The sequence below is a fragment of the Bos indicus x Bos taurus genome, chromosome 2, assembly GCF_003369695.1.
Source record: "Bos indicus x Bos taurus breed Angus x Brahman F1 hybrid chromosome 2, Bos_hybrid_MaternalHap_v2.0, whole genome shotgun sequence".
Taxonomy (NCBI): Eukaryota; Metazoa; Chordata; class Mammalia; order Artiodactyla; family Bovidae; genus Bos; species Bos indicus x Bos taurus.
In genome coordinates, this window is record NC_040077.1 from 132,201,003 (window position 1) to 132,220,902 (window position 19,900).

A 19,900-nucleotide genomic window follows, 5' to 3' on the forward strand; every position below is an offset into this window, starting at 1 on the left:
CACCAAAGAAGCTCAGTTTCTGCTCTCATGGACTCTCCGGGAAACCTTAGGGGTTACTGGTAGAGCGTTTGCAGCAGACTACCCATTTGTAATGTCAAGCATGTCTTGCCATCAGCACCTCCACCCTAGTTGGGCTGGGTCCACGTCATTTGCCTCATTAGGAGTCCCATTTTAAACTGGGGCAGACCTTCTGCAGGGTAAGTTGTCAACACATGTCAATTGCCTTCAAATTGTAGGTGTGCTTTGACTCAGCAAGCCCACTTCAGGAGTACACCCTATAGAAACGATTCTGGGCAGGGACGAGATTTCATCTCAAAGAGTTTTTTCACTGTCCTGCTGTGTGGTCTAGAATAGTACGATATTGGAAATAATCCATATTCTCAACAATAGGGGATTCTTTAAATGAATGGCATACAAGTCTACCTTTCAAAATGTTTCTGCAGGAGATGACTTAACAACATAGAAATATGTTTAAGTTATTTTAGTAAATGAAAAGACAGACTGCAATGTACTACCTGTAATCTTTACCTAATTTGATCAGGAAAAAGAATATATATACAGAGAGTAATAGAATCAGGATAACATTGACACGAAAATGTTAATGATGGAAACAACTTAAGCACCCATCAATGGATGAGTGCGTAAAGAAGATTCCATTTGTGTGTGTGTGTGTGTGTACAGACATGTTAAAATAGAGAGTAAAATGGTGGTTACAGAAAGTGGGGTCGGGGGTGGGGGGCTAGGATAAGTATTGTATAAGTGTACGAACTTGCAACAAGTAGTAAATAAGTCCTAGACAGTACAGTGCATATAGACAACAATGTTGAGTCATAATCACCAAACTTGCCTAGAGACTAGATCTTAATTATTCCAGCCACAAAGAGAAATTGTAATTATGTGATGTGATAGAAATTCTAGTTATTGCTGCACTAACACAAGGTCATGATATATAAATGTATCACATCAATATATTGTACACTTAAATTTACACAATGTTATATGTCAATTTCATTGAAAAAATTAATGGTGATGAATGGATTCACAAATGATTTTAAATTGCTTCTAGTTGTTCAAGTTCTCCAAATCCTCTATGCCAAACATGCAATCAAAAACATTTTTTAAAGATATTGAAAACAGAAATAATAAAACTCCGCATTGCCAGAAAAGAGGAAACACAAAGAGCATGGGTGACCTCCGGCAGAGCGGAAGCTGGGAGGGTGGGGGCGAGCTCAGCGAGCAGGGCCATCTGATATAAGGGGCTGCTGGCTCACAAGGGACTTCCAGTCGCTGCCTCCACTGCTCTGTGCTGCGGTCATGGGCCTCTCCCTGCTCTGCGCACTGCTGGTCTTTGCTGGTAAGTGGGGACACCACCCATGGCCAGGAAGGTGGGGAGGGAAGCTGGGATGCCCTGTATCTCTTTCCTAAACTGAGCTGCTGTGCTGATCGTCACTGCCCCGGTACCAGTCCCCCACTATTTGGCCCCCTGCAAGGAGTCGTCAGTGGCTCAATCCCCTGGAACAGTGGCTTCAGTCAGAGAGCTGTGGATGGCCAAGCTATGTGGCAGGCAAAGGCGGGAAACTAGAAGTTCAGAAACTGGGCTCCAGCTGAACTGACGTCTGTGGTACTTCGGACACAAACTACAGAAATGGATCTGCTCTCCTGTGTCCCTCTGACTAGATAATAGTAATTTCTTACATATGCACACCTCTCCACACTTTTAGGGGACTTTCCTGGTGGCTTAGTCAGTAAAGAATCCGCCTGCAATGCAAGAGACTGAAGTTTGATCCCTGGGTTGGCAAGATCCCTGGAGAAGAAAATGGCAATCCACTCCAGTATCCTTGCCTGGGAAATCCCATGGACAGCAGAGCCTAGCAAGCTAGAGTCCATGAGGTCGAAAGAGTTGAACATGACTTAGTGATAAACCACTACATTTTTAGAACCCTTTCAGCTCCCTTGACCCTGGGGGTTCTGTTGTCCATTGGGAAATGGTGAAGTTTCCACCTGATCTTTAACAGATCAAATGTTGCAAATCTGGTTGCTAGCAAACTGGAGTTTTTACTTGTTGATCCATCTCAGAATATGTGATATGAGAAAGGATTTGCACTTCATTTTTTAATGTGCTTTATGTTGTTTTGGGGACTCCCAAATTCCCTAGAGGAACACATCAGCAGGGTTACAGTGAAAACCATTAGGAAAACTGCAATCAAGCTGCACAAATTCATCTCTCAGATGCAAAGAGGCAATATGGTGTAAAGATGAAATACACAGATGAACCTGCATTCAGATGCTGGCCCATCAGCTTCCGGTGGTATGACCTTGGCCAAGTCCCCCTACCCCTCTATATCCTCATCTGTAAAGTGGGTACAATAACACCTCTTCATTGGGTTGTTAGAAGGAGTCTAATGAAATATACACAAAACCTTAGCAAGTGTAAGTAACAGTTAGCGAGAAGTAACTTCACACAAAGTGCATGCATGAGTTAGTAGTGACATGGCCCCTGCCACTGTCACTAACCCTTGGGAGAAGGGGCTCCATCCTCCTAAGCAACAGCTGAGGATGGAAAAAGCAACCAAGGCAGGAATCACTGTTAAGCTAAGTCAGTGTCCTGAAGCCCTCTTGACCACAATTTGAGCTCCTCGATTCCCAAGGACTGGGTTGACCTCACTGTAAAACTGTGAGAAATAAGACCACTGAAAGCACCCTGAATCAAAGCTGAATTTGTTTGCTAGGCGAGGAACAGCTGCAGAACTCAGGTGTGAATTAGTGTGGCTACTTCTAAGCTGGAATAGAAAGGTCTAAACTTGGGGTGCACAAGGGGATGGAGGCTCAGCAAAAAGGTGAGATTCTGAATTCAGATCCCTGGCTGGCCTATTGGGTGCACATTAACTCTCTTGGCCGTGGGCTGTTTCTGGGGCCTTATCACCAAATCTGGGGTTCCAAGGGGCCTGGGGCCATTCCTCAGCACAGTCAAAATTAGTAAGGTTTCTCTTTAACATCTGTAGAGCTAGAGCCACCATGGCAGACGAGAGTGGCAATGTGGACTTCCACACACTGGGACACGACCCACCTGCGAGTCCCAGATCTACCAGTCAACATTTAGCTGCAGCCCTGGTGGCTCAGACAGTAAAGCATCTGCCTGAAATGGACCCAGATCCGATCCCAGGGTCGGGAAGATCCCCTGGAGAACAGAATGCTATCCACTCCAGTATTCTTTCCTGGAGCATCCCATGGACAGAGGAGCCTAGCAGGCTACAGTCCATGGGTTGCAAAGAGTCGGGCACCACTGAGTAACTATCACTTTCTTCACAAGGCAAGCACCCTGCTTCTGATGGCACCCCCGGCCCACTGCATGAGTTCATCCCAGCCCCAGCTTTCCCTAGTTTAGGGCTCTCCCCTGCTTATTACTCACTTTATTTGAGAGCTTCATTATAACACCATTTACCTGAGGGTGGGGGGTGAGCTTCCAAAACTAGGGTCACCCGAAGGGGCCTCCCCAGCCCAGTCTGTCTGAGACTCTGGGCTCCATCTGTGTTCTTGGGTCATCTCCTGAGGTTGCACACAGGTACATTCCAGTCCCTTTCGCATCTCATCTGTTTCTCCCAAATTCTTCCCTGAACTCACTGGATTAATATATTTTATTTCTCCTAACTCAATATAATGCATTCCTCTCTCCCAATAAAATGAATTTCCTTTATGATCAATTCTCACCAGCAGATATTATGACTGAAGTGAAAAATATTCATGAAAAACTGATTTCTAAATCACGCTGCTTCCCAGAAGAGCCATGCATAGTTTTTTCAAGAGGCTTTTTTAAAAAAATGATTTTATTTAATTTAATTTATTTCTGGGAGTGATGGGTCTCTGTTGCTGGGTGAGGTTTCTCTCTAGTAGCGGTGTGTGGGCTTCTCAGCACGGGGGGTTCTCTTGTTGTGGAAGGAAGGTTCTAGGGGGCGTAGGTTTCAGTAACTGCAGCCCATGGGCTCTGTAGTTGTGGCTCCCAGGCACGACAGCTGTGGCGCACAGGCTTAGCTGCTCCTCGGCACGTGGGCTCTTCCTGGACCAGGGATTGAACCCGTGTCTCCTGCACTGGCAGGCGGATTCTTTACCACTGAGCCACCAGGGAAGCCCCCACACATACTGTTTAATGTGTGGATTCTCTATGGGCTGTGGTGGGAGTCGGGGGTGGTGGGGGGAGTGTCTTCCTACTACAGATTGTGACCCAGAGACAGAGCAGAACCAGACTGCCCTGGGCTTTAATCCTGCTCCTCTGTTTACCAGCTACCATGACCTGGAACAAGTTACTGAGCCTTTAGTGTGTTCATCCCTAAAATGGAGATTAAAAACAGCATTTATGGTTCCAATACTGGCTTCTTAGTTTTCATACATATACCATGATGAGAGGAAACTGAATGGGGAGGTATATGAGATCTCTTTATATGATCTTGGCAACTTTCCTCTACATCAAGAATAAACCAAAATAAAAGGATTAAAAAAAAAAAGAGTCTCTCATAGAAAGGAAGGAGTCAGTAGGTCTCCACATGAAAAGATCCCTGGTAATCAGTTACCAACTGTCATTATATTTCCAATAGCCGTAGTGTTTGTTGTTACTTTATTATCCAAGGTCATTGGTTTGGCCCAGGCAGAGCAGAGGTGCCAGGCCTGCAGCCCCTGGACTCCCTGAGACTCACGTCCTCTCCTTGTGGCTGGGCTCCTTGGCAGGTGTGGCTCCAGCCGAGGCCGACATACTGGACCTGAACGAGATGGTCAGACAAGTGACGGGGAAGATCCCCATCTTCTTCTATTCACACTATGGCTGTTACTGCAGAATTGGTGGCCAAGGCCAACCCAGAGATGCCACAGACTGGTAATGCCTCCCAATCGTGCTCTGCCTCTCCCCAGGGACCCTCCCTTTTCCCCTCCTGCTTCTTCTCCATCCTTTTATTCATCTGGTGCCATGTGCTGTTGAAGCCTAGCCTGAAGGAGTTTGAGCATTACCTTGCTAGCATGTGAAGCGAGCACAATTGTGCAGTAGTTTGAACATTCTTCGGCATTGCCTTTCCTTGGGATCAGAACGAAACCTGACTTTTTCAGTCCTGTGGCCACTGCTGTTTTCCAAATTTCCCTGGCTTATTGAGTGTAGTACTTTTACAGCATCATCTTTTAGGGTTTGAAAGAGCTCAACTGGAATTCCATCACTTCCAATAGCTTTGTTCCTAGTAAAGCTTCCTAAGGCCTGTTTGACGTCACACAACAAGATGTCCGGCTGTAGGTCAGTGATCACACTATGGTGGTTATTCAGGTTATTAAGTCCTTTTCTGTATAGTTCTTCTGTGTATTCTTGCCACGTCTTCTTAATCTCTTTCACTTCTGTTAGGTCCATACCATTTCTGTCCTTTATTGTGCCCATCTTTGCATGAAATATTCCCATGGTGTCTCCAATTTTGTTGATGAGATCTCTAGTCCTTCATATTCTGTTGTTTTCCTCTATTTCTTTGCATTGATCACTGAGGAAGGCTTTCTTATCTCTCTTTGTTCTTTCTGGAACTCTGCATTGATTTGGAAATATCTTTCCCTTTGTCTTTTGCCTTTTGCTTCTCTTCTTTTCTCAGCTATTTGTAAGGTATCCTCAGACAACTATTTTACTTTCTTACATATCTTTTTCTTTGGGATGATTTTGGTTACCACCTCCTGTATAATGTTCCGACCACAGCCCATAGCTGTTCTTCAAGGCACTGTGTCTATCAGATCGAATCCCTTGAATCTATTAATCACCTCCACTGTATAATCACAAGGGATTTGATTTAGGTCTTACCTGAATGGTCTCATATTTTTCCCTGCTAGGAACTCCACTGAGCTCCGATCCAGCCCCAGCCCTTCTGGAGGGTTCCTCAGACTTTCTGAAGTCTGCCTTGCACCCTCAACCCCAAACTAGTTAGAAGAGCCACAGACACTTCCCACTGCCGTTGAACATTGTTTTTAAAAAAGTCCCACTTCATTTTGCCACGATCTCACTGGTTTTCACAGCAACCCAGGGATCTGCCAGAGGAGGGATGAGAGCCAGCCAGGCCCGAGGCCAGCACCCTCACCCACCACATACAGGCTGTATGATCCTGGGCATGTGGCCTGACCGCCCAGAGCCTCAGTTTCCTCATTTGTGCAATGGGGATAATGCTAGTACCTCTATCCCAGAGTGGCCAAAAGGATTAAGAGAGAATTCCTAGGTAGAGCAGGTGCCTGGTACACAGGAGGGAATCTTCCTCATAGTTCAGATGGTAAACAATCTTCCTGCAATGCTGGAGACCCGGGTTCGATTCCTGGGTCAGGAAGAGCCCCTGGAGAAGGAAATGGCAACCCACCCCAGTATTCTTGCCTGGAGAATCACATGGACAGAGGATCCTGGCGGGCTACGGTCCATGGGTTCGCAAGAGTCAGACACGCCTTAGAGACTAAACCACCACCTGGTACACAGGAAGCACTCGAGAAGTTTTAGCTAGAAAGAAGATTAGACCCTGGCAGGTCTTGACTTCCGAGGCAGATACGCAGTTTCTGCTCTGAGGCAGGGGCAACCTGAGACTCAAGTCAGCCAAGGACTCACCCACCTCCTGTCCTCTCCTGCCAGGTGCTGCCATGAACATGACTGCTGCTACCGTCACCTGAAATCTGACAACTGTGACATCAGCTTCGACCACTATGACTACACCTTTTTCCAGGGGAAAGTCCAGTGTTGTGAGTGCCTGGGCCTCAGGGTTGGAGTAGGAGGCTGAGCAAAGGAGTTATCGCACACATTGCTTTCCTATGCTGTGTGACAAAGCACAAGCTGCTCAGCCTCTCTGTTTTTCTCATATATCCAGTTCAATATCTGGGCTGTGAAGGAGAGGCAGCAATAGGGGTAGAAGTACGGAGAGGTCCCATAGGGACTTTGACCCCTTTAGGATCTGGAAGGCTGCCAGACCTCAGCTTAGATCCCAGACCCACCACTGACCAGCTGTGTGACCTTGAACACTTTGCTTAACTTCTCTGAACCTCAGGATCCTCCTCTGGAAATTCAGGATGATAACCGCATTCTACTCCATAAAGTTAATTCAAAAACTAAAATAGGAGGAGACATAAGGTGCCCTGCAGATGCATGCTTAATGAATTCTCCGGCTACTGAGGTTAGTGTTCATTTTTTCATCATCATGGGTTCTAGAGCAACCCAGATAGGAGGCAGCACCACCCCGGTGATCACTTTCTTGTTGTTCTTGGTCACTACGTCACATCTTACTCTTCGCAACCCCATGACGTGTGACCCGCCCATCTGCTCTGTCCACAGGATTTCCCAGGCAAAAATACTGGAGTGTGTTGCCATTTCCTTGCTCGGGGATCTTCCTGACCCAGGACTTGAGCCCATGTCTCCTGCTTGGCAGGCAAATTCTGAGCCACCTGGGAAGCCCTGATCTCCATTTTACTGACAAGAAAACTGAAACTAGAGTGCACTGTTTGCTCAGGGTCACACAGCTACAAATGAGAAAGCCTGGGCTGTAACCCAGGTCACCAAGCCCCAGGGTCCACGCACGGAGAAAGGCAGGAAGTCCCGGGGCTAGAAGCTGAATGAGCTCACCAGCTGTCCCTGTCAACTGAGAACTTAGTGGCAACAACTGAAATGGCCAACATTTATAGACCACTTACTATGTGCTAAAGGCTTTGCCTTCTTATTTTAATCTGAATATATATATATATATATATATGTATACATAATCTTTTCCCTTATAGATTATTACAAAATACTGAGCAGAGTTCCCCATGCTATACAGTAGGTCCGGCTCTCTTATCCCCATTTGACAGATGGTGAATCTGAAGCACCATGGTCTGTCTTTCCTCAGAGTCTTTGCACATGCTGTTCCTTCTGCCAGGAACAGTCCCTCTCCTCCACCCTGGCTTTCCAGAGTAGGAGCAACAGCTCACTCTTCTGATCTCAGCTCAAATGGCTTTTGACACTCAGTCCTATCAGTTACCAGCTCAGAGGCCCTGTCTTGTTCCTTACTTCCGGGTAAGCACAGTTGCACTCACTTCTGTGAAGGGCAAGGAGGCCCGGCACGCTGGCATCCGTGGGGTCACAAAGAGTCAGACAGGACTGAGCCACTGAACAACAACGACCACACGCTTCTCTGACATTTGCCCACCCCCGCCCCGCCCCAGGGGAGTGTGAACTCAGGGGTCCATTCTGTTCTCCTCTCCCTCCTAAGACTCCCGAAGGACAGGTGCTCAGTTGCTTACTGAACGGATGAATGAACGAAGGACCAATGGCACAAAGGGAGGTCACACCCCATGCCCAAGGTCACAGAGCCAGAGTCCAAGGACCCGGGAAGGGCACCGAAGGGTGGACGAGGGCTGAGCTGCCTTCAGCAGCTCCCCTCCAGGGGCGACGACCCACCCTACCACGGGAAGGGGCAGACTGCTTAAGTGCCCTCCTCCACCCCCTCGCAGCCACCAAGGGGAGCTGGTGTGAGCAGCAGCTGTGCGCCTGTGACAAGACGTTGGCCTTCTGCCTGCAGCGGAACCTGAACACCTACAAGAATCACCTGCGACGTCTGTCCAGATGCGAGGGCGAGACTCTAGCCTGTCCCCCTGCATCTTGAGCTCTGGGGAAGGCCCCCCAGGACCACTGGCCACAGCCCCGACTCCCGCCTGGAGCCTTTAAAGCACTCCTGGAAGAGGAAGGGGCTTGGCCTCACCCCTAGCTACCACTTGCCTCCTGGACCTTCTGAATCTCCCAGGCTGTCTGTTCCGAGGGTGGATTGAGATCTTAGGAAAAACCAAGGCCAGGGAGCCGACAGGGGGTGTGTGTGTTTGGGCCAAAGCAGTGGGCAATGGGAGCAGGGTCTGTGGCCAGGGTGGGGCAGGTTCTCCCTTCATGACCACTCACCAGGCCCCTCGGGGCTCTCCCCACCCCTAAAACACCATCCAAGCAGCTGCCAGAGTGGCCTCTGTAAAGGGCGATATGGATCTTTCTGTCCATGGGACTCTGCTTCTTCAAACCCCAAGGCCCCGAGTCCTGCCTCCCGCTCCATCCCACCCCTCCAGTCATCACAGGACACATGTGTACCTATGGCTGATTCATGCTGACGTGTGGCAGAAACCAACACAATATTACAAAACAGTTATCCTCCAATTAAAAATAAATAGATGAAAAAAAAAAAAAAAGAAAACCCACAACCCCAAGGCTCTGCACATCCAGGACAGGGCGGGGGGCAGCAGGCAGAGTGTCTGGGACCCGTTACTACCTGGCAGTGTGTCCCTGTCCCTTGGAGCCTTGGGGACCCTTGCAGACTTGGCTAATGCTTGTCTTGGACTCATTGCAGCTCTGGTGGCCAAAGCAGTACCCCGAGCCCAGAGGGGTTCAGTAAATACTTTTCGAGGCAAGGACTAGACCAAGCTCCCTGGGCTCCAGGTCTGCAGGCCATGGGACTTCCGGGCACTCTTTCCTCTCTGACTGCCAGGCATTTGCTCAACCTGGACTTCTGCAGCGACGCTCCACTGGCCTGCTGTCCCCCAGGTAGCTAAGCCCACCTGAGGCTCCTCGGGGTCCAAGGGCTATTTCCTACAGTCTTGCCCGGCGAATTCCTCTCCAGTTCCAAGGGCTCAGTCCCACCCGCAAGCTCCCGCAGCACTTTATGTGTCTTCACCTTGCCAGCTCCCGCTTGAGTGGTGTGTGATTGTCTGGGCCGCTCTGAGCAGACTGGAGCTCCGGGAGGGTGGAGTCCACGTCACTCTCATCTCTGCTTCCTCCGTTCCCCCAGGTGATAGGTGTGCAGTCAATGCTTTGGAATCAAAGAGCCCCCAGAGAAGAGATGGAGGTGGGGGCAGGTGGTGTTCAGGCCCCACCCAGATCCCCTCTTGGCCCAGGTCCCCAACCCAGGGGTCAGCTGCCAAGTGCGCACTTCGGCCTCCTTCTCTTGAGGATTGCCCCCAGGCTGCTGGGTGCCACCCTGCTCATCACCCACCCCTCCTCGCCCACCTCTAACCAGTGAGTTGGGAGAATGACACTGTGGAGGGCATAACCGCCCTCTCCCCGCCTGATGCAAGGCCATCTGGGTCGTACACGGCGTGCCCCAGGGCTCTTCCTGGGCTCAGCCTAGACGTCTGGATCTGTGCCCTGGCTGCCCTGTTTTTCTCTTTCTCCTACAGGTTTCTCCCTAAGGCACTTCCTCAATAAATCATTCCCTTGCCCAAGAATTCTCATCCCAGGCTTGGCAGTTAGGGAATCTGCCTTCATTGGATGAATGGATAGATGGTGAATATATTCTTACAAGAAGTCCCACCTGTCATTCATAAAGGATTAGCTACATGGCCGGGGCACCTGGAGCCACCCACACCATCCGGGCTGTGACACACATCTGTGAAAGAGCTGACCGAGTGGTTTCCCATCTGCGTGAAGCTCAGAGGCTCATGCCGGAGAGCACAGTAGAGGCTTAGAACTATGGGTGCCAGGTTCAGATTCCAAGGTCTTTATTGGCAGTCCAGTGGCTAGAACTCTGCACCTTCTCTGCCAAGGGCCCAGGTTCGATCCCTGTTTGGGGAACTAAGATCCCAAAACCTGAGCAGTTCAGTCCAATCACCCAGTAGTTTCCAACTCTTTACGACCCCATGGTGGGGCTCGTCAGCCTCCCTGTCCATCACCAACTCCAAGAGCTTACTCAAACTCATGTCCATTGATGAGTCAGTGATGCCATCCAACCATCTCATCCTCTTTTATCCCCTTCTCTTCCCACCTTCAATCTTTCCCAGCATCAGGGTCTTTTCCAATGTGTCAGTTCTTCACATCAGGTGGTCAAAGTATTGGAGTTTCAGCTTCAGCATCAGTCCTTCCAATGAATATTCAGGACTGATTTTCTTTAGGATGGACTGGTTGGATTTCCTTGCAGTCCAAGGCACTCTCAAGAGTCTTCTCTAACATCACAGTTCAAAAGCATCAGTTCTTCGGCGCTCAGCTTTGTGTATAGTTCAACTCTCACATCCGTACATGACCACTGGAAAAACCATAACTTTGACTAGCTAGTCACTAGACATAGCTCTGTCAACCATACTTTGTTGGCAAACTAACGTCTCTGCTTTTTAATATACTGTCTTGGTTGGTCATAACTTTTCTTCCAAGGAGTAAGTGTCTTTTAATTTCATGGCTGCAGTCACCATCTGCAGTGATTTTGGCCCAAAAAAATAGTCTGTCATGGTTTCTGTTGTTTCCCTATATTTGCCATGAAGTGCTGGGACCTGATGGCGTGATCTTAGTTTTCTGAATGTTGAGCTTTAAGCCAACTTTTTCACTCGCCTCTTTCACTTTCATCATGAGGTTCTTAAGTTCTTCGCTTTCTGCCATAAGGGTGGTGTCATCTGCATATCTAATGTTATTAATATTTCTCCCGGCAATCTTGATTCCAGCTTGTGCTTCATCCAGCCCAGTGTTTCGCATGATGTACTCTGCATAGAAGTTAAAATAGCAGGGTGACCATATACAGCCTTGACATACTCCTTTCCTGATATGGAACTAGTCTGTTGTTCCATGTCCAGTTCTAACTGTTGCTGCTTGACCTGCATACAGATTTCTCAGGAGGCAAGTAAGGCTGTCTGGTATTCCCATCTCTTGAAGAATTTCCACAGTTTGTTGTGATCCACACAGTCAAAGGCTTTGGCATAGTCAATAAAGCAGAAGTAGATGTTTTTTCTAAAACTCACTTGCTTTTTCAATGATCCAGTGAATGTTGGCAATTTGATCTCTGGTTCCTCTGCCTTTTCTCAATCCAGCTTGAACATCTGGAAGCTCATGGTTCACATACTATTGAAGCCTGGCTTGCAGAATTTTGAGCATTACTTTGCTAGTGTGTGAAATGAGTGCAATTGTGTGATAGTTTCAACATTCTTTGGCATTGCCTTTCTTTGGGGACTGGAATGAAAACTGACCTTTTCCAGTCCTGTGGCCACTGCTGAGTTTTCCAAATTGCTGGCATATTGAGTGCAGCGCTTTCACAGCATCATCTTCTAGGATTTGAAGTAGCTCAACTGGAATTTCATCACCTCCACTAACTTTGTTCATAGTGATGCTTTCTAAGGCCCACTTGACTTCACATTCCAAGATATCTGGCTCTATATGAGTGATCACATCGTCATGATTATCTGGGCCATGAAGATCTTTTTTGTGTAGTTTTCTGTGTATTGTTGCCACCTCCTCTTAATATCTTCTGCTTCTGTTTGGTCTATACAATTTCTGTCCTTTATTGTGCCCATCTTTACATGAAAAGCTCCCTTGGTATCTTTAATTTTCTTGAAGAGATCTCTAGTCTTTCCCATTCTAGTGTTTTCCTCTATTTCTTTGAATTGATCGCTGAGGATGGCTTTCTTATCTCTCCTTGCTACTCTTTGTACAACATCACAAACCTCTGTCCATAGTTCATCAGGCACTCTGTCTATCAGATATAATCCCTTGAATCCATTTCTCACTTCCACTATATACTTGTAAGGGAGTTGATTTTGGCACCTCACTCCAGTACTCTTGCCTGGAAAATCCCATGGACAGAGGAGCCTGGTAGGCTGCAGTCCATGAGGTCGCTAAGTGTCGGACACGACTGAGCGACTTCACTTTGACTTTTCACTTTCATGCATTGGAGAAGGTAATGGCAACCCACTCCAGTGTTCTTGCCTGGAGAATCCCAGGGACGGGGGAGCCTGGTGGGCTGCTGTCTGTGGGGTCACACAGAGTCGGACATGACTGAAGCGACTTAGCAGCAGCAGCAGCAGCAGCAGCAGCAGCATACCTGAATGGTTTAGTGGTTTTCCCTACTTTCTTCAATTTAAGTCTGAATCTAGCAATAAGGAGTTCATGATGATAGCCACAGTCAACTCCCATTTTATTTTTGCTGACTGTATAAAACTTCTCCTATAGAACTTCTCCTTCTTCTTCTTCTCTTAGACTACAAAGAATATAATCAATCTGATTTCGGTATTGACCATCTGGTGATGTCCACGTGTAGAGTCTTCTCTTGTGTTGTTGGAAGAAGGTGTTTGCTATGAACAGTGCATTCTCTTGGCAAAATACTCTTAGCCTTTGACCTGCTTCATATTGTACTCCAAGGCCAAATTTGCCTGTTACTCCAGGTATCTGTTGACTTCCTACTTTTGCATTCCAGTCTCCTATAAAGAAAAGGACATCTTTTTTGGGTGTTAGTTCTAGAAGGTTCTGTAGGTCTTCATAGAACCATTCAATTTCAGCTTCTTCAGCATTACTGGTTGGGTCAGAGACTTGGATTACCATGATATTGAATGGTTTGCCTTGGAAACGAACAGAGATCATTCTGTCATTTTTGAGATTGCACCCAGGTACTGCATTTCAGACTCTTTTATTGACTATGATGGCTACTCCATTTCTTCTAAGGGATTCTTGCCCACAGTAGTAGATATAATGGTCATCTGAGTTAAATTCACCCATTCCAGTGCATTTTAGTTCACTGATTCCTAGAATGTTGATGTTCACTCTTGCCATCTCCTGTTTGACCACTTCTGATTTATTTTGAACCATGGACCTGACATTGCAGGTTCCTGTGCAACATTGCTCTTCACAGCGTCGGACTTTACTTCCACCACCAGTCAGGTCCACAGCTGGGTGTTGCTTTTGCTCTGGCTCTGTCTCTTCTTGATCAAGATGGCAAGTACAAGGATGATTGCTCATCTTCTCTTGTGAGAACTCCAAAATTACAATGAGCTGCTGAACAAAAATCGACAAGGGAATGTTGGATCCCACCAAAAAAAGACACGCCACGTCCAAGGACAAAGGAGAAGCCCCAGCAAGATGGCTCAGTTCAGTTTAGTTCAGTCGCTCAATCATGTCTGACTCTTTGCCACCCATGAATCGCAGCACGCCAGGCCTCCCTGTCCATCACCAACTCCCAAAGTTTATGCAAACTCACGTCCATCAAGTCAGGGATGCCATCCAGCCATCTCATCCTCTGTTGTCCCCTTCTTCTCCTGCCCCCAATCCCTCCCAGCATTAGTGTCTTTTCCAATGAGTCAATTCTTTGCATGAGGTGGTCAAAGTATTGGAGTTTCAGTGGTAACATCAGTCCTTCCAATGAACACCCAGGACTGATTTCCTTTAGAATGTACTGGTTGGATCTCCTTGCAGTCCAAGGGACTCTCAAGAGTCTTCTCCAACACCACAGTTCAAAAGCATCAATTCTTCGGCCCTCAGCTTTTTTCACAGTCTAACTCTAATATTCATACATGACCACTGGAAAAACCATAGCCTTGACTAGACAGATCTTTGTTGGCAAAGTAGTGTCTCTGCTTTTCAATATGCTATCTAGATTGGTCATAACTTTCCTTCCAAGGAGTGTCTTTTAATTTCCTGGCTGCAATCACCATCTGCAGTGATTTTGGAGCACCAAAAAATAAAGTCTGACACTGTTTCCACTGTTTCCCCATCTATTTGCCATGAAGTGATGGGACCAGATGCCATGATCTTGGTTTTCTGAATATTGAGCTTTAAGCCCACTTTTTCACTCTCCTCTTTCACTTTCATCAAGAGGCTTTTTAGTTCCTCTTCACTTTCTGCCATAAGGGTGGTGTCATCTACATATCTGAGGTGATTGATATTTCTCCCAGCAATCTTGATTCCAGCTTGTGCTTCTTCCAGCCCAGCGTTTCTCGTGATGTACTCTGCATATAAGTTATATAAACAGGGTGACAATATACAGCCTTGACGTACTCCGTTTTCTATTTGGAACCAGTCCGTCGTTCCATGTCCAGTTCTAACTGTTGCTTCCTGACCTGAACACAGGTTTCTCTAGAGACATGTCAGATGGTCTGGTATTCCTATCTTTTTCAGAATTTTCCACAGTTTCTGGTGATCCACACAGTCAAAGGCTTTGGCATAGTCAATGAAGCAGAAATAGATGTTTTTCTGGAACTCTCTTGCTTTTTCCATGATCCAGCGGATATTGGCAATTTGATCACTGGTTCCTCTGCCTTTTCAAAAACCAGCTTGAACATCTGGAAGATCACCGTTCATGTATTGCTGAAGCCTGGCTTGGAGAATTTTGAGCATTACTTTACTAGCATGTGAGATGAGTGCAATTGTGCGGTAGTTTGAGCATTCTTTGGCATTGCCTTTCTTTGGGATTGGAATGAAAACGAACCTTTTCCAGTCCTCTGGCCACTGCTAAGTTTCCAAATTTGCTGGCATATTGAATGAAGAACTTTCACAGCATCATCTTTCAGGATTTGAAATAGCTCAACTGGAATTCCATCACCTCCACTAGCTTTGTCATAGGAAGTGATGTTTCCTAAGGCCCATTTGACTTCACATTCCAGGATGTCTGGCTCTAGGTGAGTGATCACACCATTGTGATTATCTGGGTCGTTTACATCTTTTTTGTACAGTTCTTCTGTGTATTGTTGCCACCTCCTCTTAATATCTTCTGCTTCTGTTAGGTCCATACCATTTCTGTCCTTTATTGAGCCCATCTTTGCATGAAATGTTCCCTTGGTATCTGTAATTTTCTTGAAGACATCTCTAGTCTTTCCCATTCTGTTGTTTTCCTCTATTTCTTTGTATTGATAGCTGAGGAAGGCTTTCTTATCTCCTTTGCTATTCTTTGGAACTCTGCATTCAAATGGGAATATCTTTCCTTTTCTCCTTTGCTTTTCACTTCTCTTCTTTTCCCAGCTATTTGTAAGGCCTCCTCAGAGAAGCATTTTGCTTTTTTGCATTTCTTTTCCGTGGGGATGGTCTTGATCCCTGTCTCCTGTACAACGTCACGAACCTCCATTGATAGTTCATCAGGCACTCTGTCTATCATATCTAGTCCCTTAAATCTATTTCTCACTTTCACTATATAATCGTTAGGGATTTGATTTAGGTCATATCTGAATGGTCTAGTGGGAGAGGAGCTACTCCATGTTCTAGGTCAGGAGGGGTGGCCATGAGGAGGTACCCCTCATCCAAGGTAAGGAGCAGAGGCTGCCCTTTGCTGGAGCAGCCATGAAGAGATACCCCACGTCCAAGGTAAGAGAAACATAATTAAGATGGTAGGTGTTACGAGGGGACATCAGAGGGCAGACACACTGAAACCATAATCATGAAAACTAGCCCATCTGATCACACGGACCACAGCCTTGTTTAACTCAGTGAAACAAAGCCATGCCGTGTGGGGCCACCCAAGATGGATGGGTCATGGTGGAGAGGTCTGACAGAATGTGGTCCACTGGAGAAGGGAATGGCAAACCACTTCAGTATTCTTGCCTTGAGAACCCCATGAACAGTAGGAAAAGGCAAAAAGATAGGCCACTGAAAGATGAACTCCCCTGGTCATTAGGTACCCAATATGCTACTGGATATAAGTGGAGGAATAACTCCAGAAAAAATGAAGGGATGGAGCCAAAGCAAAAACAATACACAGTTGTGGATGTAACTGATGATGTACGCAAGGTCCAGTGCTGTAAAGAGCCATATTGCATAGGAATCTGGAATGTTAGGTCCATGAACAAGGCAAATTGGAAGTGGTCAAACAGGAGATGGCAAGAGTGAATGTCAACATTCTAGGAATCAGTGAACTAAAATAGACTGGAATGGGTGAATTTAACTCAGATGACCATTATATCTACTACTGTGGGCAGGAATCCCTTGGAAGAAATGGAGTAGCCATAGCGGTCAACAAAAGAGTCTGAAATGCAGTACCTGGGTGCAATCTCAAAAACGACAGAATGATCTCTGTTCGTTTCCAAGGCAAACCATTCAATATCACGGTAATCCAAGCCTATGCCCCAACCAGTAACGCTGAAGAAGCTGAAGTTGAACGGTTCAATGAAGACCTACAAGACCTTTTAGAACTAACACCCAAAAAAGATGTCCTTTTCATTATAGGGGACTGGAATGCAAAAGCAGGAAGTCAGGAAACACCTGGAGTAACAGGCAAATTTGGCCTTGGAGCATGGAATGGAGCAGGGCAAAGGCTAATAGAGTTTTGCCAAGAGAACGCACTGGTCATAACAAACACCCTCTTCCAAAAACACAAGAGAAGACTCTACACATGGACATCACCAGATGGTCAACACTGAAATCAGATTGATTATATTCTTTGCAGCCAAAGATGGAGAAGCTCTATCCAGTCAGCAAAAACAAGACTGGGAACTGACTGTGGCTCAGATCATGAACTCCTTATTGCCCTTGGAGAGGAGACAGAATGAAAACCACAATCACAGAAAACTAATCAAATTGATCACATGGACCACAACTGTGTCTAACTCAATGAAACTATGAGCCATGCTGTGTAGGGCCACCCAAGATGGATCGGTCATGGTGGAGAGTTCTGACAAGTTGTGCTCCACTGGAGAAGGAAATGGCAAACCACTTCAGCATTCTTGCTTTGACAACCCCATGAACAGTGTATAATGACTATTTAGCCAAATAATTCCTAATTGTAAGCAGTTGAGTCTGGAGGAGGGAGGCATCAAAGGACATTATTTCCATTTTATGGAGGTGGAAACTGAGACAGCAAGATGGGAAGCCATGTGGCTCAGGGAGTCAGGGAAGGTCTGGCTACAGGCAGCACCCTGGGGATCAGTACAGCCCCTCAGAACAGTCTCTCCTGCTGACTTGGCACGTGTTGACATTGTGGGGAGAGGAAGGGGGCCAAGAAGAAGAAAGAAGGTCATGACTAGAGGCCGCTCACCTCCAGGAAGCCTGCCTGTGCATCCATTATTATGTCTGGGCTCTCCTAACACCTGTGTTAGTTTGCTCGGGCTGCCATAACAAAGCACCACAGGGTGGGTGGCTTAAACAAGAGAATTTTGTTTTCTCACAGTTCTAGAAGCTGGAAGTCAGATATCAAGGTACTGTAAATAACCAGATGTGGGGTCCAGCTGCTCGCTGCTCCAAAAAAGCCAATAAATAGGCAAGGCTGGTGGAAAGGAAAGTTTATTTTGGATGCCAGCAACTAGGAGGGGTTTTAGGGAAAGCAGATGCCCGTCTAAAGGCATACCCTGCCCCTGACAATCAGGGGCAAGAGCTTTTACAGACAGAGGAGGGGGCTACATAACAGAAACAGCACAGTCAGCCCTCACAGTCATTTTGAAATTGGCCATCGGTGGTCTGACCATCATCTTGATTGTTTCAAGTATAGTTGGTCTTCAGTTCCAGGGTCAGTTTGTTCCCACTTCCCTGAGGCCAATTCTTGGAACTGTGGAAGCTTTTGTCAGGCTACAGTCTGGTCATCAGGCAGTTAACTTCTCCACCAGGTAGAAGGAAATTGCATACAGAAGGCAATGGCAACCAGTGTTCTTGCCTGGAGAATCCCATGGACCGAGGAGCCTGGCAGGCTACAGCCCATGGGGTCGCAAAGTCGAACATGACTTAGTGACTAAACCACCACTTTATAACCACCACCTGGTTGGGGTTTCAGCATCTAGGAGACATCTCACAGGATATGGCTCAGGATATTCTCTATAGTCCTGGAGGAGGAACTAAAGGTCCTTGACTGTGCTTAATGGCTCCATGATTATTCTTTGGTCTTCTTGGACAGTTTTCCTTTGTTTCTCCATGTTCTCACTTCTCTGATTAAATTTGTTCTTTGGCTAAGGTTTATCCACAGACAAAAGTCAGGCAGAGGACATGGGGGGACAAAGACCAGAGGGTCCTGATCCATTTCAGGCAGGATTGGGTCCTTCTGATGCCTTTGTCATTGGCTTGCAGATAACAGTCTCCTACCTACCTGCCTGTGTCCCAATCTCCTCTTCTTAAAGGACACAAGTCATGTTAGAATAGGACCCACACTAATGATCTCATTTTAACTTAAGTACCTCTTTAAAGACCCTATCTCCAACATGGTACTGGGGTATATACATTTGTGGGAGTGGGGGGACACAGTTCAACCCATAACACCACCCATTGTCCAGATGGCCCCATGTCGAAGGCCCACTGGGAAAGAATCAGCCTTGAGACAGGAGACCGGGTCTAGTCAGTGCCCTGCCTGGGAGGTGACTTGACCCCATGGAGCTCCACTAACCCCTTCTGCAAATGGAACAAATAATACCCATGGTACAAATGGTGCTATCAAAGACCTTGTGTGAATGGTATGTGTACTACCGGTACTATTCTGGTATTTCATCGGTAAAGAATTGTCTGCCAATGCAGGAGATGTGGGTTGGGTTCAATCCCCGGGATGGGAAGATCCCCTGGAGAAGGAAATGGCAACCCACTCCAATATTCTTGCCTGGGAAATGCCGTGGACAGAGGAGCCCGGCGGGCTACAGTCTGTGAGGTCACAACGAGTCAGACATGACTTAGCAACTGAGCAACAATGTCGGAAACTAGATAACTAACGAGAACATGGTGTATAGTGCAGTGAACTCCAGTTAAGGCTCTGGGGTAACCTGAGTGGGAAGGAAGTCCACAAGGGTAGGGACCTGCATAGGTATGTGGCTCCTTTACTTTGCTGTGCTGTAGAAGCTAACACAACATTGTAAAGCAACTATACTGCAATAAATTAAAATTAAAAACGAAAAAGGCAAAGCACTGCTAATGGTGTATCTCTTGGGAGTACCTTTCCACCCGGTCTCAAGAGGTTGTGGGCCCCTGGGAGAATCATACTAACAGCCAGAAATGCCTCTGGTCTCTTGTCTGGTCCACATAAGTCAGCTCCATTCTAAATCCTCACAACATGAAATCTTGCTGTTCTTTCTGGGGGTCTCCAGAGCAGACTTAGGGGTTCCAGGCCTCTCACAGTCTTCTGCTCTGCTCCCCTACCCCACCTCTGCTGCTGTTCCTGGAGGTCTCAGCACCCCAAAGCTGTGGGCCTGCGGATGCCCAGTGGGTCTCCCTACCTTCCAGTGTCAGAGCCACTCCGTGCTCTGCACAGAGCAGGGCATGCCCCCA

General features: G+C 47.0%; 1 protein-coding gene across 4 annotated transcripts in view; it reads left to right on the forward strand.

Moving 5' to 3' along the window:
- Positions 1–1,261: 1,261 nt before the first annotated feature.
- LOC113879907 (group IID secretory phospholipase A2-like) overlaps positions 1,262–19,900 on the forward strand; it is a 58,208-nt gene continuing 39,569 nt past the window's right edge. The window contains exons 1-4 of one of the 4 annotated variants that reach the window (XM_027521756.1): positions 1,262–1,354; positions 4,720–4,864; positions 6,620–6,726; positions 8,467–9,148. In XM_027521756.1, the coding sequence (XP_027377557.1) occupies positions 1,315–1,354; positions 4,720–4,864; positions 6,620–6,726; positions 8,467–8,618 (444 nt within the window). In that variant the 5' untranslated portion in view covers positions 1,262–1,314 and the 3' untranslated portion in view covers positions 8,619–9,148. Of the gene's footprint in view, positions 1,355–4,719; positions 4,865–6,619; positions 6,727–7,312; positions 7,354–8,466; positions 9,149–19,900 lie in introns of those variants that run through there. The other 3 variants (XM_027521764.1, XM_027521776.1, XM_027521749.1) reach the window with 3 other exon arrangements.